The sequence below is a fragment of the Colletotrichum abscissum genome (genome assembly GCF_030869225.1).
Source record: "Colletotrichum abscissum strain IMI 504890 chromosome Unknown Scaffold_54.1, whole genome shotgun sequence".
NCBI lineage: Eukaryota > Fungi > Ascomycota > Sordariomycetes > Glomerellales > Glomerellaceae > Colletotrichum > Colletotrichum abscissum.
In genome coordinates, this window is record NW_026850476.1 from 58,929 (window position 1) to 85,806 (window position 26,878).

At 55.2% G+C, this 26,878-nt stretch overlaps 8 protein-coding genes across 8 annotated transcripts; 4 read left to right on the forward strand and 4 right to left on the reverse strand.

The window, feature by feature from the left end:
* Positions 1 to 118: 118 nt before the first annotated feature.
* CABS01_14421 (uncharacterized protein) lies at positions 119 to 277 on the reverse strand (the record flags this gene model as incomplete). Its single annotated transcript, XM_060547760.1, has 1 exon — positions 119 to 277. One exon carries the CDS (start codon positions 275 to 277, stop codon positions 119 to 121), a length of 159 nt encoding a protein of 52 aa, XP_060393269.1.
* A 1,364-nt stretch (positions 278 to 1,641) lies between these two features.
* CABS01_14422 (palmitoyl protein thioesterase) lies at positions 1,642 to 2,646 on the forward strand (the record flags this gene model as incomplete). The annotated part of the gene is made up of 1 exon (XM_060547761.1): positions 1,642 to 2,646. The coding sequence occupies one exon, from the start codon at positions 1,642 to 1,644 to the stop codon at positions 2,644 to 2,646; it is 1,005 nt and encodes a 334-aa protein (XP_060393270.1).
* A 231-nt stretch (positions 2,647 to 2,877) lies between these two features.
* CABS01_14423 (uncharacterized protein) lies at positions 2,878 to 4,133 on the reverse strand (the record flags this gene model as incomplete). The annotated part of the gene is made up of 2 exons (XM_060547762.1): positions 2,878 to 3,975; positions 4,068 to 4,133. 2 exons carry the CDS (start codon positions 4,131 to 4,133, stop codon positions 2,878 to 2,880), a joined length of 1,164 nt encoding a protein of 387 aa, XP_060393271.1.
* Positions 4,134 to 7,267: 3,134 nt separating this feature from the next.
* Positions 7,268 to 8,894, forward strand: CABS01_14424 (transcription factor Tos4; the record flags this gene model as incomplete). Its single annotated transcript, XM_060547763.1, has 2 exons — positions 7,268 to 8,806; positions 8,862 to 8,894. The coding sequence occupies 2 exons, from the start codon at positions 7,268 to 7,270 to the stop codon at positions 8,892 to 8,894; spliced, it is 1,572 nt and encodes a 523-aa protein (XP_060393272.1).
* Positions 8,895 to 11,415: 2,521 nt separating this feature from the next.
* On the forward strand, positions 11,416 to 11,667 carry CABS01_14425 (uncharacterized protein; the record flags this gene model as incomplete). Its single annotated transcript, XM_060547764.1, has 1 exon — positions 11,416 to 11,667. One exon carries the CDS (start codon positions 11,416 to 11,418, stop codon positions 11,665 to 11,667), a length of 252 nt encoding a protein of 83 aa, XP_060393273.1.
* A 523-nt stretch (positions 11,668 to 12,190) lies between these two features.
* CABS01_14426 (uncharacterized protein) lies at positions 12,191 to 15,373 on the reverse strand (the record flags this gene model as incomplete). Its single annotated transcript, XM_060547765.1, has 1 exon — positions 12,191 to 15,373. The coding sequence occupies one exon, from the start codon at positions 15,371 to 15,373 to the stop codon at positions 12,191 to 12,193; it is 3,183 nt and encodes a 1,060-aa protein (XP_060393274.1).
* Positions 15,374 to 16,803: 1,430 nt separating this feature from the next.
* CABS01_14427 (uncharacterized protein) lies at positions 16,804 to 21,766 on the forward strand (the record flags this gene model as incomplete). Its single annotated transcript, XM_060547766.1, has 2 exons — positions 16,804 to 17,100; positions 17,156 to 21,766. 2 exons carry the CDS (start codon positions 16,804 to 16,806, stop codon positions 21,764 to 21,766), a joined length of 4,908 nt encoding a protein of 1,635 aa, XP_060393275.1.
* Positions 21,767 to 22,034: 268 nt separating this feature from the next.
* On the reverse strand, positions 22,035 to 26,797 carry CABS01_14428 (uncharacterized protein; the record flags this gene model as incomplete). Its single annotated transcript, XM_060547767.1, has 8 exons — positions 22,035 to 23,069; positions 23,247 to 23,267; positions 23,326 to 24,273; positions 24,336 to 24,435; positions 24,493 to 24,635; positions 24,767 to 24,862; positions 26,331 to 26,411; positions 26,642 to 26,797. 8 exons carry the CDS (start codon positions 26,795 to 26,797, stop codon positions 22,035 to 22,037), a joined length of 2,580 nt encoding a protein of 859 aa, XP_060393276.1.
* Positions 26,798 to 26,878: the final 81 nt, after the last annotated feature.

Consider the following 26,878-nt stretch of genomic DNA (forward strand, 5'->3'; position numbering starts at 1 on the left):
TCTGCTCCTAGCACCGAGTGACATACTGACGTTTCCATGCCCATCCCTCGGCGTTGTGTTAGAGGAACGTTGATAGAACCGCCAGTATCTTCCCTCAGTGCTGTCCCACAAAGCCACTTTACTCGTCACAAGTGTCCGCCTGAGGAACACGGCGGTCGATAGCGGGAACCACCGGTGCAACCGTGTTGGGATCTAGCGTCGGGACCTCGAAGGTCTTGAACGGCGCCGCCAGGACGGCAACCGGGAAGAGGACGCAGAGAACCTTTGAGAACTGCATATTGATCGGTTGTCGGACTGTGAGATGGAAACGTCCGATGAGCGAGACGAGAAGAGTGAAATGCAGAGCAAAGGCGTAAATTTAGATTGAAAGATGTAAATAGAGAGATGCAGTTGTTCAGATCAGATAAACTCGACAATTCTGCAGATGGGTTTTCAGTTCAATGAGGATACTCGTCTTCCCTTGTTTCAAGTGTCGTTCGAGAAGGGACCGTCGTCCATACTTATGGAACCCGCGAACACTGCCCACCCACGTAACCCGCCAGCAAAGAGGGTTCGCCCGAACACATGCCGTCCGAGCCAAGGCCGCAAAAAGATCGGCCGATCAACGTCGTCCAGCCACAAGGCTACTTCATGCACCCTTCGGTCTCCAGCGTCGTCAGCCTCTGCCCCTCGTGTCCCTGTACGAGGGTGCGTCGCGGTGGTGGTGGTACTCCGGGGGGAACACCAGTAAGAGAGCCTGAGAGGCTAGGTTGCGTGAAACAGGGGACCATTTCTTGGTTGCATCTTTGGTCTCGCACCGAGAGCGTTTCAGAGGGGCAGAGAGGGCAGGGAATCCCGCCGACCTGGGATCTACCCGCCACTGAGCTGTTGGCACTCACACGGCTGGGGGGAGGGATAGCCACTCGAGTCAATCGACGTAACGAATGTCTATGCTGCGTTCTACCGCCATCCGGGAGCGATTAGCTTCCAGGAACGAGGACCGACACTTGACAAGGTCCCCGACGGACTTGGCTGGAGCTGTTGCTGCTTCTAGTCTGTCTGCTGTGATCTTGGCAGAGGAGGACCGCCGGACCTCGAAGACTTTTGACCGACGTTGACAGGGGAGGCTAGGTCTACCGTCTGGCTTAGTAGTTGAGCTTACAAGTAGGTATCACGGTGTAAGAGAGCACCGAGCCAAAGAGACGGCTCGAGAGCTGTCGAGGTTGAAGCTCCTGAGACGCTAACCCCTTGGAGCCTGGGAAACTCGTGAAATGGATGGCACGGACCGCTGGTAAGGTGCTGACCTAAGCACATGCAAAGGAACGTTCAGTGAAGATGAGTGGACGGGCTCTCGGAACATCCCCCAGCCCACATGTTTTGTCCGTGGCCAATGGGAAGCTCAATCGATAAGTCAGCGCTGCATGGCGATAGGCAGGCGGCAACGGCCAAGCTCCTGCTCTCTCGCCCAACCGCGCAGCTACAGTCAGTCCATGGGCTTGTGTTGGTGTCGTCAGCTTTCCCTTGCCACACTCCCCTCCATCCCTTTGACATCCAAAGAAAGACTAACAAAAGTCTCTGGGACACTGGTCGCTCTCCAACCTCACAACCATAGTCCAGCTTTGATAGTAGTAGACGAACAACCAGAAAATACGAGAATACGCAATGAAGTCCCTCTCCATCCCCACACTGCTCACAGTCGGCTCCCTAGCCACCGCAGCCTACACGGCCGCGACCCCCAAACACCACACAAGCTCGTCCGACGATACCGACGACCACCCGATCCCCCTCATCGTCTGGCACGGCCTCGGCGACTCGTACGACGGCGAGGGCATCAAGCGCCTAGGCGAAGTCGCCGAGGAGCTCAACCCGGGCACCTTTGTCTATACCATCAAGGTCGGCGCCGACCCCAACGCCGACCGCTCCGCCACCTTCTTCGGCAACGTCACCACCCAGCTCGAGGAAGTCTGCGCCGAGCTCGCCGCCCACCCGATCCTCTCCACGGCGCCCGCCGTCGACGCCATCGGCTTCAGCCAGGGCGGGCAGTTCCTGCGCGGCTACGTCGAGCGCTGCAACAACCCGCCCGTCCGGTCCCTCGTCACCTACGGCAGCCAGCACAACGGCATCGTCGAGTTCCGCGCCTGCGGCGACGGCGACTTCCTCTGCAAGGGCGCCATGGCCCTCCTGCGCTTCAACACCTGGTCCGGCTTCGTCCAGAACCGCCTCGTGCCGGCCCAGTACTACCGCGATCCGCAGCCGGAGCAGTACGAAAAGTACCTCGAGTCGTCCAACTTTTTGGCCGACATCAACAACGAGCGCGAGCTCAAGAACGTGCGGTACGGCAAGAACCTCGCCAGCCTGGCCAACTTTGTCATGGTCATGTTTGAGGACGACACCACCGTCATCCCCAAGGAGACGGCGTGGTTCGAGGAGGTCAACGGCACCGAGAGCCTGCCGCTGCGGGCCCGGGCGATTTACAAGGAGGACTGGATTGGCTTGAGGGAGCTGGACCGCAAGGGCGGGCTTCGCTTCCGCCAGATTCCTGGCGAGCATATGCAGATATCTGATAAGACGCTCAATAAGACTATCCAGGAGTTCTTTGGGCCGTTCAAGAAGACCTTTGAGGCTGAGAAGACGGTCGAGGAGATTCCTGTCTTTGAGGAGTTGTAATTGCTGGGTAGTAATTTGAAAGCGACACAAGGGGAAAAGTGCAAAAGGGAAAATTGTACACTAGTTCTTATTGGTAAATTTCTAAGCACGAGTTCTCATGGTTAAGTTTTGTTTGAACCAACGCCGTACGCCACAAACCATGCATGGTATAATCCCGCACGTAAAAACCCTTCCTCCTTTTTATTTTTTCGGCACCATCTCTACAGCCATGCCCTGGGTCTCAAAACACATTTAGTTGTCGACGGCAGCCTTGGCCTTGGCCTTTTGCTTCTTCAGCTTCTCCTTGCGCTCGGCAATCTGCTTGTTGACGTTCTCGTCGTCGCCCTCGGGAAGAGCCTTTTGCGCCGCCTCCTTGGCCGCCTTCTTGGCCTTCTTGGGCTTGGTCGCAGTCTCGGCCTCTTCGTCGTCGGCGCCAATCGACTTGCGCTTCTTGCCGACATTGGCCTTCTCCTTCATCGCCTTGGCCTGCTCGCTGTCGTCGGCGACGATGTCCTTGTCCTCGAGCCAGAGCTCGTCCGTCAGCCAGATGGGCAGGGCGGCGGTCTCCTGGCCCTTGACGTAGATACTCTTCACGTTGGCCCACTTCTCGGGCACCCACTTGGTGATGAGGGCGTCGACGACGGCGGTGACGTTGTCGGCGACCTGCTGGGGCTTGAAGCCGGCGTAGCCTATCCGGATGGCGGTGTTGGTGGACGGAGTGAGGCTGACGAGGGCGGCACCGACGGCCTTTTCGATCTCGGCGGCAATGTCCTGCGGGGTGCCGGCGTTGACGGTGCCGGGGGTCTTGGGGGCCGCCTTTGCGCGCTTGCCGTCTGCGCCGCGCGGGGGCTTGGCGGAGATGACGACGGGGACGGGGCGCTTGGCGGTAGTCTTGTAAAAGGTCTTGCCGAGGGCCTTGGGGAGGCGGTTGACGATGCGGTCGTCTGCGAGGAAGACGTCGTGCTCGGCGAAGAGCTTGCGCTGGGCCTCGTACTGCTTGAACTTGGACTTGAGGTGGGCCACGTCGACGACGCGGGTGATGCGCTTGCGGAGGGCCTCGGGGAACTCTTCCGAGGCGACGATGTTCTTGTAGGCGCGCTGGGGGTCGGCGGTGATGAGGCATATCGTGGCGTCCTCGTCCTGGTTGAGGGGGTGCGGGAGGGTGATCTTGCCGGGCTTGAGGCGGGCGCTGTCGGCGATGTGGCGCTTGGTCGTGAGGGTGAGCCAGATGGGCTGGCTGGCGAGGTCCTCTGTCTCGTCGGCGAGGAGGTTCTTCTTGCCGGATTCCTCAGACTTTTCCTTGGCGGCCTTCTTGATGTGTGCCAGGAGAGCCTTGGAGGCCTTCAGGGTCTAAGGTTTCGCGCATCGGTTAGCGATCTGGGAGATCTTGAATGGAGTTGCGCTGCTGTCCAACGGGAGGAAAAGTAGCGGGGAGTAATTACCTGCTCGGGGTCAATTGAGGGCGTAACATCTTTCGATGAAACGGCGACGGTCTTTGAGGGAGCCATGACTGCTGGTTTGACGGGTTGGTTGAAGGCTCGTCTTGTGGTTTTCTTTGGTTCTGGCAAAACTTCAACACGGCGACTACAGAGAGAGATATGGTGGGGGCGACCAGAAATCTTTGGACCGTCGTCCAGAAATTTTTTGGCCAAAACGACAGGGATCATGTCCTGTCGGCGGATCCAGGGCGCCGGTGCCGATGGGGTCCGTGCTTCCCGTGTCGGTCTGGCCTGACCGAGGTGAGGGCTCGGTGAAGGGCCTTAGCTCCAACCACACTCACCGCGCCGCCGCGACTTGCTGGGTTTCTTGGATGCTGATTTGAGTGCACAAGTTGGCGGTCTGGTCCCGATGTTGAAGCAAATTCTGGCCATAAAGGCCTCGGATGAAGTTTTGGGCCTTGGATTTGACGGTCAGACTCTGTTCACTGCATAAAACGGGTTGCACATGTCTCGACGCGTTGAGTGGTTGATATCGCGTCTTCAGATGCAAAGTCAGCCGAGGACAGGCGGATTAGCAGTCGACCAGCGCGTTCAGCAGCAACAACGTCTCAACTCTTTGCACCACAGTTGCGATTCGTGTGAGAATTGACAACACTTCTTCACCCCTATCACCGACGGATATGGAAATCCATTTACCTACAAGTCTCAACACACGAGCATTGTCTCAGTCTGAAAACGGGTCCCGGCATCCAAGAGTCTCTGAGAAAGTGTGGGCAACGTGGGTTGTGGGCCGGACTGCCATTGTAAGTTGGTCGGTCACTTATATGCACATGCCAACGAGTTTTTTTTTCCAATCCAATGGAATCCAATTGGGAACGCCGGGATCATCAATTGCCCAAAAGCCTCAGCGGGTCGTGTGAGAATGAGATGGGAGGGAGCGCGACTTGCTTTAGCGATGCGGGGTGTTCCTGTCGGGACGCGATGATTGACGGTTCGGGAAGACGTGGGTTTGACCACTTTCATACCCAGCACGGCTTTCCGGGTACAAAGTGTCTGGCGCTTCCTGACAGCTCATTTCCACCCGTGCTAAGGGGACGGGTAGTCATATTCGCTTGGGAACGCGTTACAAAGATATGTTGGTTTGCGTACAATAAGGCAACGAATTGCAGGGGATTCGTAAGGTTGGAACATGGTATATATATCAAGGGACCATAACGATGAGAGTTGAAGGGGATCCAGGTGTCCCAAGTGTGAAATGAAAGACACTTTACGCGCAGCAAACACGGTCTCGCGATGCTCGTTTCAACCCCCTTCGGATTGCATTGCATGGGCAGCCTGGAACGAGGCGATCTGGGACTGGGACTGGGAGTCTGGGACCGGTTGCCCGCATCCCAGTCGACGGGGCGGGTCAAGATTCAAAAGTCTCACCAGACGGGCGGACCTTTGGCGCATCTATGATGCTTGTGGCAGCAAAGGGAAGGCGGATAATAGCCACAGAGGGCGAAACGACCGTGCTCGGAACCAATGGATTCAGAGGAGGGCTTTAGACGAGAACTGGTCCGATGCGATATCGCGATTTAGGGTGTATGAGTCTCGGCTGTGAAGCACAGGGATGGACGAAGGACTGGGGGGGAACAGCGCACAGTGATGGAATGCATGGCTTTCTTGGAGACTGGGAGAACTCTGGGAGAAACCTCCGCTAGCTATGCAACTTACTAGTAATGTAAATTGCAAGCCTCTTGATCTTGTCTTGGACACGCCATCCTGAGGGAGATACTTTATGGATACTTCAGTCAGTTTACCTTAGCTTCCTGGTTAGCATAGATCACTCCGGCCAGCTTGGGATGCGCCGGGGTTCGAATGGGCGAGACGGTTGGACAGAGTGGACTCTCATCCAGTGGTGGTGGCCTTGGGCGGCTAATGAGTATGTTCTTCAGCGCTCTTCGCCGTTGGATGGGATGGCCCCCGTAATGTCAAAGTACCTTAGCTCATCATCCGTCAACAGCTGGGAAGAAGGATGAAATGCTGACCATCGGCAATGATCGAAAGCGTATGTGCATATGTGGTGGTGTAAGAGAAGACGCGCACTGGAAGTGGGCCAGTAGTGGTTTTTTTTTTCTTGCAGCCTCTTACTCGTCTCTCACCCAAGAAAGCGTGTATGGTGGAGACTTGGAGACTCGGACGTGATTTCGGGGAGGCTGGATCGGATCTTGATGAGGGGCACAACGGCCATTGTAAGGTCTAATGACTGCAGGTTTTGTACACAAGAGGCTGGAAGAGAAATGGCGGTCTACATGTGGACAAGTCATGAAGCCAAAGACTCAGAATGAATATGAGAGTGAGAGTGAGAGTTGGTGATGAAGACGTAAAGACTGATGAGGTTGAGGACAGCTACAGATACTCCTTGGGGAAGCAACTAAACTCCACGGTTAGCGGGTAACCGCCGCAACAAGCTCAGACAACGGCCCGCGTCCAGCGGCCATGGCCTAGAAACACGGTCATCTTTAGCCCATCTACCCGCTGTGGCCATCCATCGTCCCGTGAAGGTACCTATAAACCCGTCTACCCTCAGCGGGCACGCGACTCTTGCTCCCCACTCTACGTACCTAAAGTGCCTAAAAGCACAACGTGAGGTGCCTGCACAGCACAATTCGGCGCGCGCCCACCAACACGCGGGAAAGACGTGGACGCGCGAGAGACACGCTTCCCGTTTTTTGGGCAAGGGCCCCCCTCAAAAAGGTCCAGGGCCGCACCACCGGGCCTCCTTCCATCAGACCTGCAACCACTTTGACAGTTTTCACTCTTCCAAAGCCTTCTCTCTCTCTTTTTTTATTCACGTGTGGCCAGGCTTGGATCCTAGAGACCTCCTTCGAGATATTCAACTTTGTTGCATACCTCAACCTCTCTACCTCTCTCTCCTTTCTACGGACATATCCCTCGAGACCCTGACTCTTGTACATCTCACCCCTGCCGGAAGAGCGAGAGCCACTTACACGCTTAACCGCACAACGCCAATATCCCACGCCCGATAGTCGAAGCGACACCCGCGCCGAGCATAACGCGCCCACCTCCCAACGACGTGCAAGGAACACAAATTCGAGGAATTACAAGAGGGAATACTGCAAAAGGACCAAACACGCCCTTCTATCATCCTCAGACCGGCACTCTCACTCTCCTAGCCTGGGCATGCTGTCGTCGCCATAATGCTCGACTCGTCGCCCCGATCAAAGACCCAGGAGCCTACGCTTCCTCTGGCCGGCACCAAACGTCCTGCCCCGAGCCTTCTCCCGGCGTTCGAACCTCTCTCTTCGTCCCCGGGCTTCCCTAGACCCTCCAAACGACAAGCTCGTCCCGGTTCTGTGGGAGCAAGCAACGCGTACCTGAAATATCCCACCCCGATCCCGACCTCGAGCACCGGCATCCTATCCTCCTCCCCGCCCCGCGTACACTCAAGACCTGGTGGTCTGTCTCGAGCACTCTCTACCGCCTCTGAGCGCACTCCCCTCGGTGCTGTTAGCTCCATCGAACTGAACGAGAATGGCGAAACTCTCCTCATGGGCCGCTCTAGCAACTCGTCCCACTACCAGCTGTCCGCAAACCGCCTCGTGTCACGCATCCACGTCAAGGCCCGCTACGTGCCTGCTCCCTCCGCTCTGGAGCCCAACAAGATTGAAATCATCTGCAATGGCTGGAACGGGTTGAAGCTTCACTGCCAGGGCCGTACGTGGGAGCTCCTCAAGGGCGATTCCTTCACGTCCGAAACAGAAGGGACCGAAATCATGATTGACGTTCAGGACGCCCGTGTCATGATCCAATGGCCGAAGCGGGACCGTCGCGACCGCCTCGCCAGCCCCGATGATTCTGCTTGGGGTGACTCGCCTCCTCGGTCCGCTGCCCGCGTTGCCGCCGACCTTTTGCAGTCGAGCCCTTTGCGCCGGCCCTCGCGCATCGAGTCCCCAGACTCACCAACGGCGCATCTCAGCAGCTCGCAGCGACTCCAGGCTCTTTTGCCCAGGGAAGATGGGGAAGTGCAAATCTACGAGGACTCGAGTGCAGACGAGCCCGAGCTTCCCAAGCTGGTTGACTCGGGCACCATCATTGGTCAGAGCTTCGCTACCGAGGCCACCAACTCCTTCTCGTCCGAACTCAGTGAGCCGGAAGACGAGAACGTGAACGACCCTGACGAGGAGAATGACCCGATTGTTCACTCTTTTGGACCCTTTGGGGCAGATATCTCCAACCGCTTGGCCTCCATCACGACTGCGTCTCCCAAGTTCCCTCCTTTCAAGCGAACGGGCCTGCCCACGGTCCGCGACGAATCTAGGCCCTCTAGTCCCATCTCCGCGCCGCCAAAGTCGCCAGAGGAAGCTGAAGAAGGCGAGGTGCTGGAAGACGAGGAGGAAGTCAAGGAAGCGGAGCCCCCCTACGAGAATCCGACCGTCCGCAACCATGTCGTCAACCAGCTGGCCTTTTCGCGTCTGTCGTCCAACCCCCTGTCGACCATCATGAACAACCTCCCGTCGGAAGAGCGCAAGGGGTTGACAAAGGACCAGCTCCGAAGTCTGATCGAGGCAACGGCATGCATTGGTATCATTCAACGCCAGGGCAAGGACGCTGCTGGCAAGCAGCTCGAGAGCGAGTACTACTACGTCCCCGAGTTCGACGACGACGACCAGCGCCGCCTTGCCGTGACGGATGGTCTGCGCAAGCCCAGCCTGCGCGCGTGTCGCAAGCAGCACAAGGTAAGATTTACAAAGCATAGAAGTAAAGAGGTTGAAGTTAACATGCTGGGTTTAGCAATACTACTGGAAGCGCCCCCGTACACCTTGAACCTTGTTCTAGCTATCGCTTTTCATCCCATGTTTTTTCGGGGTTTCTACACCCTTTTTGCCTTGCTGAGGCTGAACCGATGGCGTGCATATACCGAGCATGGCCTCTCACTTCTCTCCTCTTGCATCACACCCTTTTACTGTCTATACCTTGGCTCTCAAAAACCACCATTGGGCAAAACCAACTCGTGTGTACTGGCTGCATAGCGCAAGGCGTTTTTCTGTTTCAACGTATTATTACTGTACGATTCCACCACTACTACTACTACTATACCTCCGGAGAAGGGCGGCCTCCTTATTTTTACCCCAAAGATTCCCCCTAGGCACGCGAAACAAAAATCACCGTCACACGCCCGCGCCTATAACCCCGACACCGACCCCGTTAGACGAGATACATGCGGCATCCAGGTTACAATCGATTTGGAAGCGAGGAGTGTGTGTCTCTTGATTTTTGATGGATTTTTTTCGTCTCGCCTGTTTCGTCTTTTGAAGTTGAGTTTTGCAAGGTTTATACGAAGAAAGATGGGATACGAATTGGGCTGGCGGGCGGTCGGTCACGGGAAATGGAAATGATGATGGGTGGGACGAATAGGATGGTGTTGGATGGATGGGAGGGGTTTAGAAAAGTTGAAGATTCATCTTCAATCAGAGAGGTCTGGCGAATAAAAAAATCATGTTTGTTCTAATGAGGCTGCCTGCGATCTTGAATGACTTCGCGTCCCATGAGGCTCTCCTTTGACGGGATACTGATGAACCAGCTGAGATGCAATGGGTGTTGAGACGGGAGGTCCACGCCGTCACGCGCTCATCCCTGCCGCGTCCAGCTCGTGCCCGAAAAAACACACCGCATCTCGATTCCGACCTTCGGCTCCGATGACATGGACCAACCTTGCCCTCTCTCCAATGCGATTCTAAGAAGACGTATCTCGCGGTAATCGAACGAACACAGTCTGACAGACATTCGAACCTGTAACTCTACATTCATCATACTTCTTATGAAGAAACGGCTCAGTTTAGGTAAGGTAAGATGAGGCAAGTTACGAAGAAGGAAGCCGGGATCTGCAGCGTCATGTCGTTCCGTCGGTTCCCTGCGCGGTGATCCCGGAGCTCGTGTGGGGCCGGCTTGGTGCAGTGCACGGACCCTCGTTGACTGATAACGTCCGATAAGCCTAATTTAGTATGGGTCTGGGCCCCCCCCCCCGAACCTACCCCGCAATGACGGCGGTGGTTGCTTTTGTTTCCTGCCCTAGGGTGTAAGGTGCTTTTCCGGTGGTGTGAATGTCTCTTCGAGGTTCTTCGTGCACCGGGACTGAAGGGATGGTTAGAAGAATTCTTTTGGTGGATAGATACGGTGAGGAATGGACTAGGTGATTGAGCTTCGCTGGTTGGCACTTCGGTACCTTTGAATACAGGTAGTGCCGCGAGTGCCCGGGCGCAGGATACCGGCAGTCAGTTGGACTGAAGCTGGAGTGCTATCTGCGTAACGAGGCGTAGGTAGCGGTTGTCCTACGCACCCTCACCTTCCGTGCTGATCTGAGCAAGGGGTGACAGTCGAAAGACGTATGCTCGAGAACCGTTTTATGACGACAAGGGTGTGTGTGGTGGTGTCAATGGGACAGAGCTGCCGATTACACACGGTACCCCGACCACACAGGCGTCAGTGGCGATATGTTCCGGCGGTAGCTAGCTCGTCCTACCCTTCTTTCATGCAACCTACTTTACCGCCAACAGAACGCGGGGCAGAAAAAGGAGAGAAATGAGCTACGATGTTTGTACGTTCAGCCTCTGCTGGGCTGATCATCGTCTGATACGGGATGATTCTCAACTACCACACCTCTCGAGGCTAGTGCCCGTACATCCATGCGTCGTTTGTCGTCTGCTTTCTTGTAAGACGAATGTTTTGACGGGGGGGTCTTTCAGAGATGAGGGGGGTTCGTCATATCTGCATTAGATAGGGCGTAGGTTGCATCAAAACGCGGGAGCATGGGCAGGTAGGTAAGTAAGTAGAGGAGATAGGCTAGTTCTCAAGCATCGTTCTCTTGCAGCGACGATCACTGTGAAGGAAGATGAAAGAGGAGGAGTGAGGCAAAACAGGTTAAACACATCCGGAGAGAAGTGGCGCGCCGTGGTGTGGTGGTGGTGTGTATGCAGCACCAAACCTCACGCATTGGACCCTGAAAGTGGAAGAAGGGAAGCACGTATGGCAAAGGAGGAGGTATATGGGAAGTTTAAAAGATTTCGTTCCTCCTCTTCATCCTCCCCGCTCTTTCCTCTCGTGAAACTCACCTGCTCCCCGTTGCTCTGCACCCCCGTCGTCGTGTAATCAAACCTCTGCATTCCAACGACTCCGAGCATAAACTATAAACACTCCCCACGCTCTCCACCTACCTGACCTACATCACCAAACCAAACCAAACCTCAAACCATACAAAACATCACCCTTCCCAACATCCACAGAAAACCCCAAACTCCCCAAACCTCAAAAGATCTTCAAATCAAACCAAACGTCCAACTCCTCCAAAATGACATCCGAACAGACCGCCCAACCCGACATCTCAAACTACACCACCTCCCCAACCTCCTCCTCCTCCTCCAACAAGCAATCCTCCCCATCAGCCACAACCCCGCGCGCCATCGTCGAGTCCACGACAAACAGCTGGAAACCCTCCTTCGAGCGCCGTCAGAGCTGGAACCAGGAAGACCAGAAGCGCGCGCTGCAGATGAGCCACATTGAGGATGTCAAGACTGGCCCCGGGTTCACCGAGCGCTCGTAAAAAGTCCGAGGGCAAAGATCCGCAACAAGAAATTGAGAATCGGCGGTAACGTTGCGGTTGAGTCATACGAATGGGAGGTCGTGGTGTTGAAGGGGGGTTTGGTGTTGTCGAAGACGGAATTTTCCCGAGGCGGTCCCTATGCCTGGACAAGAAAATTGGTAATGATGGAGAGCATGGATGAAGTCGCCGTCGGATAGCTTAGGGAGGCTCGGCGTTCAAAAAAGTGTATTACTAGGTTGTATCATCAAATATTCATCATCCCATATGGCTTCGATGTCCTCTTTGTTTGCGAGTGCCGCTTGTGAAAGAGCACGACACCATCAGCAAGTCACCCAAATTGCGTCAGTCGCAGCAGCGTGCGACAAGAGTGAGAAGTGACTATTGCATCATTGAGCGTGCTACTGATACAATGGAGAGTTTGCCTGGCTCAAATGGCAGCCGAATCCTACAACCGGAAAAGGTATATAAACTATCCCAACCAAATCCCAAATCAATCCGCAGAACCCTCCCTCACGACATCTGCCTACAAACCCTTAGGCCCCTGACCATCTTTGCCTCCAGTCTTGAAATACTCCCCAACCACACCGATCGCGTAAGAAATCCCGCCGACCCATACGGCGCCAAGAACAACCTTCTTGGCCCTGCTCCTCTTCGGCCGCTTTGGAGGCTCGAGATCCTGGCTGTCACAGGATATCGTGTTGCGCCTCCTCAGCGGACTGAAGGGAGGCGGGGGTTTCTCTGATGTCTCCGCTCCGGGGTAATCATAGTTGAGGTAGCCTGTAGGACTGGAAGAGTAAGCGCTTGGTACTACGGGGTCGCTCCCCATCATGTCGATGGGGTTCACCTTTGGCGCCTGGTATGTCGTCGGCTTCTCGATCGCAGGGGCGAAGGAAGCAGCAGTCTGCTCCTTGGATGCCGTCTCTGCCTCGCGGACCTTGCGGAATACCAGGACGTCTCCGCTTCCGGAAACAATCTCGTATCCCTCCTTTTGCAGAGTGCTGAAGTAGGGGAAGAACTTGGTTGGGTTCGACAACCGTAGAATAACCTCCGCTGGCGTTAGCGGTGTTGCGCTGTCGGAGACGACCGACGTGGTCTCGGCTGTGTTGATAGCCTGCATTGTCGGGTTGTATGCAAGAATCTTGTAAATGGTAGGCTCCCGGGGTGCCTCGGCTGCGGTCGGGGATACCACACCCTCGCTTTTGGCAGCGGAAACCGCTTCCCGTGCGGTTGAAGAGGCATTGGTCATGGCGTCCGTCACGGTTCCATATGTCCGGACGTAGGATGGCCAGGTCTGCTTGCCACCGCACTCCTCGGAGTAGCTCACCTCAAGGCCCTGAGGCTCTTTTGAATACTGGTCAATTTGACCTCTCTTTCCCGCAATGCGAGTAGTCCTAAAGGAAGACGACCGGTCCAGGGATGGCTCCAATTTGCGTTCCAGACTCGGAAAACTCTCATCAAAGGACGCGGCCTCAACCTCGTCTTGGTCCTTGCTTTCCTCAACCTTTTGACTATCCGCGGCAGCCGCAACAATGTCGTTCCAGTTCCGCGAAAAGTCTTCGGGGAAGTCCCTGACATAGTTGCCAGTAAGGTTTTCCTTCTTGGAGGGAATGTGATCCCACGCCTTGTTTCTAGACTGGCGCACTGCAATACGGGCAGCTTCGCTCGAGATATCCCAGTTCACGGCATATCGGGGAAGATCGGCTTCGAGAATCTGTCTGTTCGTCGTGCTGTACTCTCTCCGGGACTGGCCCGAAGACGTCGGAATTTTGGCCCGAACATCGCTGGCTCGGAGCAGGTCCAAATCGTCTGCTCTCTCCTTCTCTGACGTCTGAGCAAAAGACTTGCGTCTGTTTGCCTTCGCAGCGATCTCCGCGTCGAAGTCACCCAAACCCTTGGAAACAGGGTCGATAACGGCGGCAGGTTGGCCATCGGGCTCATTGTAGCGGAATGATTCATATTGCTTGGCCTCGTCGAAAGCCTTCTGATCCCAGTCATTTTTGGGGCGCTGGCTTTCGGGCTCGTTGTATTGCACAGGCTGGTGCTTGGCCGCCTCTTCAGGCTCAACCGCTGCAATAACACCCTCGGGTGGCGGTGCATCACCGCGTTTGAACTCTTTAGAGTATTTTCCAAGGTCCTTATACTGCTTTGAGGCTTCCTCTGGGTGCATTGGCGGTTTGCCGTGCGGCTCATTCCAGCCGACAGGGTTGTAGGCATCGAGGTCTGCGTATGCCTTGGATGCCTCCTCCGGATGCATGGGAGCTTGTCCGTGGGGTTCGTTATAAGACATGGGGCCATATTGGTCCAGATCAGTGTAAGCTTTGGAGGCTTCCTCGGGATGCACGGGGCGCAGACCCGACGGCTCGTTGAAAGAATGCGGGCGATACTTGTCAAGGTCGTCGTAGTCTTTTGATTTCTCCTCGTCGGAACGGGGGCGTAATCCCTCAGGTTCGTTGAAACTGCTCGGTCCATACTTGTGGAGGTCGTCATATGACTGCGTCTCCTCCAAGACGTCCTTTTCGTTATGCATGATTGGGCCGTACTTGTGGAGGTCGTCATAGGGCTGCTTCTCCTCCACCACATCCTTCTCATTGTGCATGATGGGGCCATACTTGTGCAAATCTGTATATCGCTCATGTGGCTCCGGAACCTCAGCATTCTCGTTATGCATCACCGGACGGTACTTATCCAGGTCTTCGTATGCAGGCTGGGAGAGCTCCTCGGGAGGGCGGTCGTTCAGTGTCGGGTTGGCATTCTTGCCGAGGTCCTCATACTTGGGCGTAGCGTCTACCTCTTCCAAGAAATCTTTGAGGCCCACCGGTGTGTATTTGCCCAAGTCGTCGTATTTCGGCTCCTCGGAAAGTTGCTTAGCATCAAGCTTCTCATCCATGACCGGCTTGTACTTGTCGAGATCCGCATATTGCGGGGTCTCCACAACTCCACTACTGGACCCAGCTTCGGCCCACGGGGCACTGTCAATCGTGACATTGCCATACTCCTTGAGCTCGTCGGCGGGGGGGACCCCGTCTGGGAAAAAGGGCTCTTGGGTATTTTTGTCCGAAGAGTTATCAAACACCGACTGGGGCGCGTGTGAAGAGTGCATTCTTCGGTTCGTAATCGGGTCGATGTCGGGCGAAACGTCGCGGCCGGCAGCAGCCGTGTACTTGCTCCTAGTCTGGCTACCCAGATAATTGCGAATGTTTTGCAGAGGAGACTGCCACAGGTCATATTCCAAAGGATTGGCGCGCTTGCCGGAGAAGAGAGCATTGATAGCACTGCGCTCGACATCCTCAATGTTCTGGCCGGGTCGGGTGCCTGGGGTTTCGCCCGATCCACCCTTCTTCACGTCTTCCTCTTTCACGTATCTGCCACCAGAGCGGGTATGACCTTGTCTGATCCAGCACTGAGCCAACATCTTCTTCATCACGATTCTCGAGTCTTGAGCACGCGAGTTTGGGTCCCAGGACAGCTTGCGATTGATCGATTCCATGTATTTGTATTTGATGTGGCGCTGACGAAGACGTAGCTGACGCTGGACCTCGGGGTCCAAGTAGGATGACCACGCACCGAAGCGGAAGCCGCGAGTTTGGCCATAGTGGCTGGCCCTCATGGGTGTCTGGTTCGAGGATACCAGTGATCCCACCGTGGAGGCTCTGCTGGGGTAGAGACCGCCCGCCCGAGGCGAGGAGCGAGAAACGGTGGCGAGCATGATGATGGATTTACGCTTTGTGCCTTTACCATGCTCCCGAGACTAATTACATGCAGAAGTCAGCGAAAAATGAATCCAACGAGCGTGGTCGCGTCGTGCTTTCTCGAGGGCAGAGAGTGGTCGGCCAAATGCGGCCAGCGAGTATTCGGACTCGAGCGCACGTGAATAAACCGGAACGACTTACACGAGGGAGAAGTGAGGGGGGGAGCTGCTCGTATCACGACCCGCATGTAGGCTGTACGACACAAATATTGCTTGGAACGAAGAGTTGAAGAGGTAAGAATTGAAAATCAATCCGCCACCTCGGCGACGTTAAGAGAGAGGCGAGCAAGGTTGGAAGGAAAGAGGTAGCGAGAGTTCAAAAGGTACTGGACGGATAGAATGGACCGATGGGCAACCTACCTAAGACGGGCCAGAGGGAGCAGCAAGCAGCAAGCGGCAATCAGCTGCGACTGGCCGGGTTGGGACACTGGTAGGTCGCAATGGGAGAGGTGGGATCCACAGTTACCGCTCCCTAGCGCTGCTCCCGCAGTGAGCCGGGTGGGCACCGTGGGCTGAGGGCCACTGAGGTGCACGCCCAGGTGGAGAGCCTTCAGCAGGGCAGTTTGCGGGGTAAGCCTTTGCGGACAGTGGCCCTCTTGCCCGAGGAACGCAGGTGCAGAGTTGCGCCAGTGGCTGGAAAGTGGAGCACCTAGGTTGTCTTACCGGGCACTTTGGAGCTGTGATAAATGCGGCCCAATCGACGCGGATGGATAAGGAATGGGCGATAAGAATGCAAGTGTGCACGGGTGAAGCCAGAAAGCGAGTGAATCACGTGTAGAATGCTGACCTAAGACAAGCTATCTGTAAGTAGAGACACGCTTACCTAAGACAGAGAAAAAGGCTTGGAAGGGGGGGGGGGGCGGCCAGGTACCGATGACAGCATCATCAGAGGGAGCTTTGGCGGGGCATCTCGTCCGTTTTCATTCGCCGTTGTTGCACATTGGCCGGGGCTCAAATTGTTCGCTCGGCCTGAGTCAACTCGGCGCTGCTAGGTATGTAAGGTATTTGCGGCGCAACATTCTTCGATTGCGACCCAAACTTTTTCTTTGGATTCGACTTCGTTTGGTCATCATTTTGCATTCACTACCTTATCTTGGGGGACGATTCAGTCGGAGAAAGCCTTTCTTTTTCTAATAGACTTTTGCATACCCATCTCCGCTATCAGTCCCTCTTGCTCATCTATCTCCGATATTTCGAGCAAGGAAAATAAGGTGGTGCCCTGCCCGCCGCATTTCGCATTTCGCATTTGTGCACCTCGTTGTAATTACCCCGCCAACGTCATATTCGAGCTCTCCAGCTGCCTTCTTGCGCCGCGCGAACTCGTGCATCTGAGCTACACCGATATCCCAACCACAATACTTCAACACTACCTTCATTCACACTAGATCATGTCGCGTGCCTTTGGTAAAAGTGGCCGATCATCCGGCGCCGCGAGGGGCTTCGGCGGTCCAACGCCTGCTGGCTTCGGTGGCTTCTCTTCCGCCGGAGGTAGTGGTCTATCTTACCTCTCTGAGCCCCCCAACTTAACCTCCATATCTGATGCGAACGTCATTGTCGCATTCAAGAACGCCCTCAAGAAAGATGCCACAACGAAAGCAAAGGCACTCGAGGACCTCCTCGCCTACGTACAGGCTCACCCATTCCAAGTAGAAGGAGGTGTAGAAGAGTCTATCTTGGAAGCATGGGTACGTTACTCCCAGAATCTTGTCAAGCTTGATGGCCATGTACTGATTTATGTAGGTTCAAATATACCCTCGCATCTCGATAGACAACTCCCGCCGCGTCCGCGAACTCTCCCACACCCTACAGTTCGAGATGATGAAGTCGGCACGGAAGCGCATGGAAAAGCGCGTCCCCAAGATTGTCGGCACCTGGCTCGCTGGCTTATACGACAAGGATAGAGTTGTGTCGAGGGCAGCAAACGATGGTCTCTCCTCGTTCCTCAGCAGCCCAGAAAAGGTCGCGCTCTTCTGGAACAAGTGCCAGTCACAGATCTTGACATATGCGACCGACGCTATCCAAGAGACCAAGGACACCCTGAGCGACGAACGATCCACGACGGCCGACGATGCCGAGGCCAAATACCTCCGGGTCATAGGGGCAAGTCTCTCTCTTGTACTTGGTCTCTTGCAAAAGCTCGAGTCGACCGACATTCAAAAGGAAGAGGAGGCATACGACACCTTCTTCGCCGAAGAGAAGGTCTGGAAAAGTGTGGTCACGGGAGATAGCTCGGTTAAGAAGACGGCGTGCCAGCTCTTGTGGGCCTGCCTCGACAAGAGATTCGACCCCGTATCCTCACAAATTTCTCGCCTGAAGAAGACTTTCGTCGCCGAGGGGCTCAAGAGCAGTCAAGTGGGATCGGCTGTCGAGTATGTCAGAGTTCTCACAAAGTTGACGACCAAGTTCCCCGAGATCTGGACGAGCTCAAGCGAGAAGAAGACCCCGATCACCAGACTGAATGGATTCTTGGAGAAGGGTTCCCAGAGCAGCTCCGCCAAGTACTGGGAGCACCTCGAGCACCTGATCAAGGCCATCCCAACTGAACTCTTCACGGTCGAAGCCTCAGCTGACGCGCTCAAGTCAATGAGGACGGGAATTACAAGCAGAGAGGAACCGCGGATGAACGCTACCGCGGCGTGGACCTGCTATGCCAGAACTACCAAGCATCTATTGAAAAACTTTCCTTCCGACAGTGAGAGGGCAACACTTGTTCAAGAACATCTGTTCCCTCTAATTGAGCACTTCCTCTTACCCACACCCGAAAACTCGTCATGGGAGATTGCTGGAAATGGACGACTTCCTGTGCTAGGCGAAGTGTACGAGGTCTCTGTCGGCTCATCATCCGAGGAACTTCAGGCGGTAACAACCGACAAGCTTGGGCTGCTCTCGTCGGCTTTCTGTGGTAGAATATCCAGCTCACTCCCAGAGGTCTCAAAGGACTATGAAAAGTCTCAAGAGGCTGTTGCTTCCGAGGGAGACCGCTGGTTCACCCTCGTTGGCCAAGTTCAAAAGGCAAAACCAACAGACACTCTCTTCATCGAGCCTTCAAGGGCCATCATTAAATGCAGCGTGGACCTCCTGGCGACAAGAAATCTCAAGCCTTATGGAGCAGCTGCAGTGCTCTACAGCGTGAGCAAGAACGCTCCGCGCGTGTGGAGAGATGCGGAAGCTGCTCAAGCTCTGGAGCAATTCCTGTCAACACAAGGCCGAGATCGCATGGACGTCTTGATTCTGTCACGGTCTGGTCCCGATCTGCTGAACTGCGTCAATGCCCTGGGCACTCTCGAGGGACAAAATGCAACTTACGCCGGTATCTGGAAGACCTGGATCGAGGCTTTGTTGAGCTTGTCTGGTGACTCGCAGGCCATTAGGGGCATCGAGCGTCTCATTGCAAACCAAAAGGCGTCGGAGCTCTCTAAATCACACGAGCAGCTCCAGAAATTCATCGAGTTCAAGTGCTCTGGCACAGCCCGCGGAGAATTGGATGCCTGGAGTCTGTTCGAGACCGCCTTCGCCAACAATGCCATCGCCGATTCAACCGCCAAGCAATTGCTAGACAACAGCGTGTCGGCCTTGTCGCAAGACAAGCAGCACTCTGGCCAGACCCTTCGCTCCTTGGAAATCATTGCGAATAACAAGCCTGGACTCTTGTCGCAAGACGAGTCAACGCACATGGCGGTCGTGACTGAGCTGCTGGGACTTGCCGAACTAAACGACAGGGCAATATCTTCCCGTGCGGCCTCGCTGAGAGCGCTACTGGAACAGCCCGCGGATGGGGTATCGCCAGTCGTCACCATTATCCAGAGAAACCTCGAAGACGCTGGACCACAGTCACTTGGTGTCGAAACACTGGTACAACAAGCCCTCCAGGCGTCCCAAGCTGGGTCTATCGCCATCGAGGATTTGTTCCCGAGCACGAACATCTGGATGCAGCAGCTCTCAAAGTTCTTCCAGGTCAAGCTCAACCCGTCTTTGTCAATCACCAGCGGTCTGGCCGGCGCTCATTTCCTCGTTCAACCTACCGAGTCTGACCAGCGCCTTCGTGTGCGCAGAGACCGAGACGGCCTCTCTATCCCGGCTAGAATGGCATCCTACACCTCTAAGCTCTTGTCGTCGGATATTTCGGTCTCCAGTCTGCCTGACAGCTTCCAGGTTGAGCTGCTCTACCTCCTTTGTGTCGCGGTTCAGATGGTATCGGACCAGATTACACTCATGGACGAGAACAAGCTCTTCCTGAACCTCGAGATGGGAGACGCGCTTGCTTCTGCCGAGTCATTCGTCTCTTCCACCCGTGTGACTATCAATGCCATTGTCGACGAAGCCAAGGGATGGAGGGACGGCTCGGAGACTGGCTCCACAAAGCTGGTCAACGGTCTCATCGCCATCATGACGCAGGAGACCAAGGAACTCACCCCGTTGGGCGTCTACAGCTCTAGAGCACTGAGCGACCTCTTCCAGAACCTTGCCGAGAAGCACGGTTTCCCTGCTGCCGGAGACGAGAAGATCAACCAGCTGGCCACACTCAAGGCCACACCCCCAACGATCCTGGCGGCGACGGCTGTGCTCGCCGGCTTCGGTGAGAGTCTGGAGTCGTCAAAAGCCATCAACAATCTGTGCAACCGTCTTGTAAGCGACATTGCGGGCGCTAGTGTTGAGCCTGAAAAGGCCGAAAAGACGCTGCTTATCCTGGTCCTCCTCAACGCATGCTTGCGAGTGTACGAGGTTGGCGGGGTCCCCGTTGCTAACAACCGCATCGTCTTTGCCGTTCGCCAGATCACGTCTTGGATGGACGACATCCCCAGCCTCACACCCGCGCTGTCAGCCGAGATCTGCAGATCCCTACAGAGGCTACTTCCATGCATGAAGGACGTATACGGCTCGTACTGGGACAAGACGATTGAGTTCTCCACTGCGCTGTGGGCAAGGGCCTCGGATGACCGTCTCGACGACTCGCTGCCGTATATCCATGCATCGCTGAAGCTCATGACCACCCTGGAGACGCTGTCGGAGCCAAACGACGACCTCGTGGACGCCATCAAGGAGTTCGCCGAAACGAAGTCCCTCTCCCTCATCGAGCTCCTCAAGCTCGACCGCGAAAAGACCACACAGCCCCTCGAGATCGTCGACGCCATCATCTGCAGACAAGTCAACAAGATCCCGCTGAAGCACATCAACGACCTCTCGGACCTCTACGGCCTCATCGCTGCGGACTCTCGCTCGATCCAGACGGCGGCATTCAACCTCCTCCACTACGCCCTTCCCGCGCGCCAGGAAGAACTCTCCGTCAACGTCCTCCTCGACAAGACCGACGCCCGCCTCCCCGACGAGCTCCTCTCCCTCCTCCTCGACGCGCCCACGCTGGAGCGCTACCCAGACGAGATCCTCGCGCAGTTCCCTCTCGCCATCCGCTCCTACCTGCTCTCGTGGCACCTCATCTTCGACGCCTTCAGCACCGCCTCCCTCAAGGTCCGCCAGGACTACACGGAGCACCTCAAGACGGAGAACTACATCGCCCCGCTCATGGACTTCATGTTCGACGTGCTGGGCCACTCGGCCGCGCACCCGCTGAACCTCGAGCGCGAGGGCCTGACGACGCAGCACCTCACCTCGTACAGCGTCTCCCTTGCCGACGCCGAGCCCGACGAGCGCAACCTCCACTGGCTGCTCGTACACCTCTACTACCTCACCCTCAAATACACGCCCGGCCTCTTCAAGACGTGGTACCTCGACTGCCGCTCCAAGCAGACGCGCATCGCCGTCGAGGGCTGGATGACGCGCTACTTCTCCCCCATCATCGTCTCGGACGCGCTCGACGAGGTAGCCGCCTGGGCCGCCGCCCAAGACCCGCCCGCTGACGACGACGAAAAAGAGCTCGTCGTCAAGGTCAGCAAGGCGTCGAGAGAAATCACGGCCGGCGTCGAAATCGACGAGAGCATGGCCTCCATCGCCGTCAAGGTGCCCGCGAGCTACCCCATCGAAGGCGTCTCCGTCGTCGGCGTCAACCGCGTCGCGGTCAACGAGCGCAAGTGGCAGAGCTGGCTTCTCACGACGCAAGGGGTGATTACCTTCTCCAACGGGAGCATCATCGACGGCCTCTCCGCTTTCCGGAGAAACATTGTCGGCGCGCTGAAGGGCCAGTCCGAGTGCGCCATCTGCTACTCCATCATCTCCTCCGACAAGCGCATGCCCGACAAGCGGTGCTCGACGTGCAAGAACCTCTTCCACCGCACCTGTCTGTACAAGTGGTTCCAGAGCAGTAATCAGAATACGTGCCCTCTGTGTCGTAACCCCATTGATTACCTGGGCCATGATTCCAGGGCGAAGAGGGGGCAGTCGGATTATGTGGTGTAAGGTGGCTAGGTCTCTTATGGGGTGATGCGGTTGAGAGAACCATGTTGAATTACAAGGGAAAAGGGGAAAAGAAGAAACGTGAGATGAGAAAGATGAAAGCATGGTTTCTAGTAAAAAGTCACATACGTGTGGAATAGAGCATGCAAAAATGCCAGATGGGTGGCAGTAAACAGATGATAAAAAGCAGAAACGTTCAAATTGCAACACTTCTATCAAGCCGTGAACCCGCGTAACATTATTGAGACCAACCAGAGAACCCTCCACGCATTCAAAGCAGCCTATGGAGACCTTCACGAACAAGCTTAAGAATCTCCACGGCATCCCGGACACGTTTATTGCGTTGCTCCTCGTTACACACAGGGCCCGCGTTTTCTGGGTTGAACCTTAATTGCTCATTGCTATCTAAGCTGGTGTCGACAGGGGAAAGGCTGGGCTCGTCATCGGACTCGTCATCGACATCGCCCATATAAGTGTCGAATTCAGCAACGCTGGGGGTAGAGCAGACGTCCATAGCCGTGTCGACGTAGGTGGTTTCGGGAACATCCTCGAGAATCTTCGCCGAGATGACCTTCCGGAGCCGATTGACCGACGCGACCTGGTAATGACGCCTGAGGGATCCCATACGGAGCCATGTCCCCCTTTTGGTGACGCGCGTAGGCCGTTGCCGAGGAAGCGACGCCTTGTTGGCGACGCCACCCGCCTGCCTCGCTGCTATCTGTGCCCGACGGATCTCGCTTTTCTTACAAACCCAACATTTCGATCCTCCGAACGTAGAGCGATTGGAGGCGCATTCAGAACACTTTATAAGACAACGGCCTTTTCTGCAAGCCTTGTCGCTCTTGTGCTCTCCTGATGGACAATGGTGGGGTTTTTTGCCTCCTGCTAACCTTCTTGGCATATTTGCGATGGCGTTGGTATTCTTATTTTTTGAGCCCTCTTGTCGTCGTGATCCTTCGGGTTGGTCCCCGAGGACCGACGTGTCCGGTGCGTTCTGAGTGCCAATGTTCGGGCCGTCACGGTTTTTCACTTTCTTCGGGCCAGAGGGCGCGCGATCTTTTGATCTTTTTTCGCCAGGAGGGGCCATGGTTTGACAGCTTTCTTCGACTTCTGAAGCGCGGATGAGGCTAGTAGTGTCTGAACTGACTTGATCTTGCGAGATGGGAAAAGTTGAGTTTGACTTGGTTGGGTGGCGATGACGCGCAGGACCGCGGACATTAATACCTGGTGCGAGATCCCGGGGCCTTTGTTCTTCGATACCGAGATCTCTTCGCAGCGTTCTGAAGGGTTTCCAAGGCCTATGGGACTCTAAGGAGGCCGTGAACACAAAGAAACTGCTTTGAAAACCTGCAGCACAATGCTGACCCCTTTCCTTCGACCTTCCAAGGATTAAGGGTGGCCCAGCTTCAAATACACCTGCTCTTTGTCAGGTTGTCCTCGAAGACCGGGTGGCCTCCTATGCTCGACTTTCCTCAGTGCCTACCATGAACTTGTGCTGTAGAGCCTATGGTATAGTCAGTAAAGAAAAATTGCTTGTGGTGGAAAAGATCACCGCAACTCACTTGCTCCGCTGTAGCCCTCTTAGAGTCAAAGCGCACCAAGCTCGAGATCAGCTCTCGAGCATGGGGATTAACCTCTGGAAGAATCTCTGTCCACGGTTGGCCATCAAACATGCGGTACATCTCAAAGGGTGGCGTCTTGAAGCTCGCAGCCTCGGGCCAAGTCTCGCGTGTCGGCGTGCCCAAAGTTTTGAAGATGCTCAGAATCAAACCCAGCTGGTTGCCGTCCTCATGGGCGGGTCTTGAATCGAACAGGGACTTTGGGGGACTGCGACAGCACTCGGCCAGCATGGCCCCAGCCGCCCACACGTCGACAGAAGGACCGTAGGCTTTATCACCGAAGAGGGCTTCAGGCGCTCGGTAGGGGCCGGTCCCGATATCCAGAATCTTGGATTTGGCCGGCTCTGAGACAATCGACATGGTCGGGTGCCAGGCTGTTCCAAAATCAGAAAGATATGCTGGCCCTTCCGGACCGTCGAGCAGGATGGCCTCGGGCTTGACGTCTCGGTGTATGATGCCTTGGCCATGGATATTCGCGAGTGCAGTGAAGATGTCTTTGAAGAGACGTCTGATCTGGGGCAGGGGAACGGTTCCTTTGTCAATGACATCGGCAAGTGTCATGGGCTTGTAAGGAAACACTAGGACAAATCTTTGTTCTTGGTCCCTGAATGTTTCTAAAAGTGGAATGCATGGTCGTTTCAAGGTCGCTAGAATCCTGGCCTCGCGTTGCGGATTGTGAGGCTCAATGTTGTGTGTTTCCACAATGACCTTGAGCGCTCGATCTTTGCATCGGTAGACTTCTGACGTTAAGCCACTTGCAAAAGAAACACAGTTTTGGTAAGAACCAATGTTGACGCCAGCATCTTCAGGTTGGTCATCAGCAGGTGCTGGGGCTTCCGGGCGAGACAAATTGGCTGAGCCGACTAGCTGGCAGATTTCGTCATATTGAGCCTGACCATGACATGTGAGCGTTGAACTTGGGCAAAAGGTGAGAAATAGGGTGGAAAACTCACCCTGGACGACGAGTCTTTATAAGCCTGGTTTTCTACAGAAAATGCGTCCGACTGTGACGTGTCTTTGGCATCCGGACTAGCTGTCTCCAAGACGGACTTTCTACATAGGGATTGGTGTAAGTACGGCTTGAATGCGCATTGAAGATTTATGACTTACATCCTCTGAATGTTTTCATATCGATCTGACGCCAATAATTGCGTCCTCCAGTCGCTGTCTGCCATGAGAACCAGGCGGCTGTCGAGGACGGAAGTTGGCGTGAATTGGGCGAGCAAGGATGACGAGACTTTGACGGTGGTGCACTGGCGTTGCTTTCAACTGGCCGTTCTTAGTGAGCACCAGACAGGAAGGGTTGAGGCGTCGTTGCACCTTCCGTTGATGATCCCTGTGATGCAGCTAGGAAAGCGGGAGCGCCGTAGAACTGGGTACGTACCGTGTGAGAAACGTCGGAGGCGGTGAAAGGACTGTCCGGGCCGGACCCTCCGGTGTGGATCTCGGCGGGAAACAGCGTTCGCACAGTGCGGACTTGCTGTCTCCTTTTCGAGTGGAAAGAATGAACAGGAAGAGAAATAAGCTTACATAATGCGTGGTTGGGCATTGCAATTCCGGGTACCTGACGAGGGGCGTCCCATGGCGTCAAAATATGTCTTTAATTACTTCTTCGACTCAATCTTAGCTTTCCTCTTAGCCTCACGAGGCGTAAGGATTATCACGGTCTTTTACTGCGCTAATGCGCACCACTCTTGGGTCTCACTCCGTGCAGTCCATGGAGGGCTGCCGGCAAGTCGTGCCAGGAAGGGCCTTCTTTTTTCTTGAATACCTATACATTGTGGGTGGTGTTCTGGCTTGAAGATCAAGATCCTTGCGATTGAATTAAGTGCCAAAATAAAACTTCATGCGCAGCTGACAACCTGCAAGGATGGGGCGGCTCAGTCATGGTTTTTTTTTCTCTTTCCCCTTTACCTTCTTGCGCCGGCTTGGTCTCCGTGAGGTGGGCTGAGATTGAATTTCGATCAGAGACTTTACGCGGGCGCGACACGTCAGGGCACTTCCCGTCATCTCATACAGGCACCGTTCCTCTGAACCTTGCCAGGCGGATGCGGGATGCTTAAAACAGGATCAACGTGACTAAGGCAGAATGAAGGCAGGGAAGCTGCTTAAGGTTGACGGAATGTGGTCTGGGTTATGCAGCCCGCCGCCGCCGTTGTTTCCAGCATCGGGGGGACGAGCGGTGCCTCTGTACCTTTTCGTGATCATTCATGTCTTGCCTGCTGTGCTCCTTGTCAGCTTCAGAAGAGGACATCTCGAAGCTGGCTTTTGCTGGAAGGCTCAGATGAGTTCTTCCTCGGTTGCCAACTCGAGCTGAGGATTGTGCTAACTTGGTCTGTAAGGTGCGTGACGTATTTGCAGGAGTCCCCTCCGAGCTAGCCTGTTTCGATTACAGGAGCCCTGTCCGACCCAAAGCACAGAGAGATGAGGGTGGTTGGTCAGTGTGGAACTGGGGTTGAGATGTATGTTGTCTCTTTATGATTGAGCTGTGCAAAGGAGACAGATTCGTATTAACCGGCTCATTGCCATTGAGAAGTCATATCGGGATGACCAGAATGAGGAAGAGGAAGAGGAGAAGGAGAAGCGGATTGCTATCACCTAGTGATGAATAGTATAGGCACCTCATGATCTTGTGGATGACTGTGAATTTTAATGGATGGTGCGTCCTTGTCCGCAGCTCCCGGGCCAATTGTCCCATCCGAATCCAATAAATTCAAATCTGGCGCCAGTGGAACATGCGCTGAACCTTTGGTCAGGACGAGGCAGCACTCGGGCCAATTGACGACGCATTCGAGAAGAAAAAAAGGTACGTGAGACATCTCAAGGATGAGGTTGGATGACATTGACACCCAGGTGCCAGTGGGAGACCAAGGAGGCGTCGAGGCCACGCAGCAGCATTGATCAAGCTAAAGCAAGAAGGCAGCATTAGATGATTAGACGGGACTTACCACGTTGCGTTTGTATGCAGTTGACGCGTCTCGATGTTGATCGAGGCGAGCCGTAAACCTCGACCTCAAATGCTCATGTTGCTGTACATGCAAGTATTCCAGGTTCATACCAAGGTACATGGTATGAATCGGGCTGTCCAAGTCCGACCTGTGAATGCACCAAAAAAATCCCAAGTCCAGCCCAGCCCATGCCCCCCGGTCCGGTCCTCTCCACACTTCATCATCAGCCCAAGACTAAATAAAAAAAGACGGAAGCAAGTCACTCTTAGCTGCGATGAGTATGTAAAGTGACTTCTATTATGGATAGGTACCAGGAGTTCTTCCCGGCTTTCCAGTCCCATGGGCCCACTCTCCCACACCTCACTGGCGACCACAGTCTGCACCTGCTGCACCTGCTGCACCTGGTGACTGCCTGACCGGGCTTCGTCTTGTTCGGCAGCAGCAGCAGCAGCGGCGGCGCCATCCATTCCTTCCTGTCCTGCCTTATTGTTCCATTCATCCACCATCCAACTGGACCATTCCAACCATCCACTCAATTCCCGCCGCCG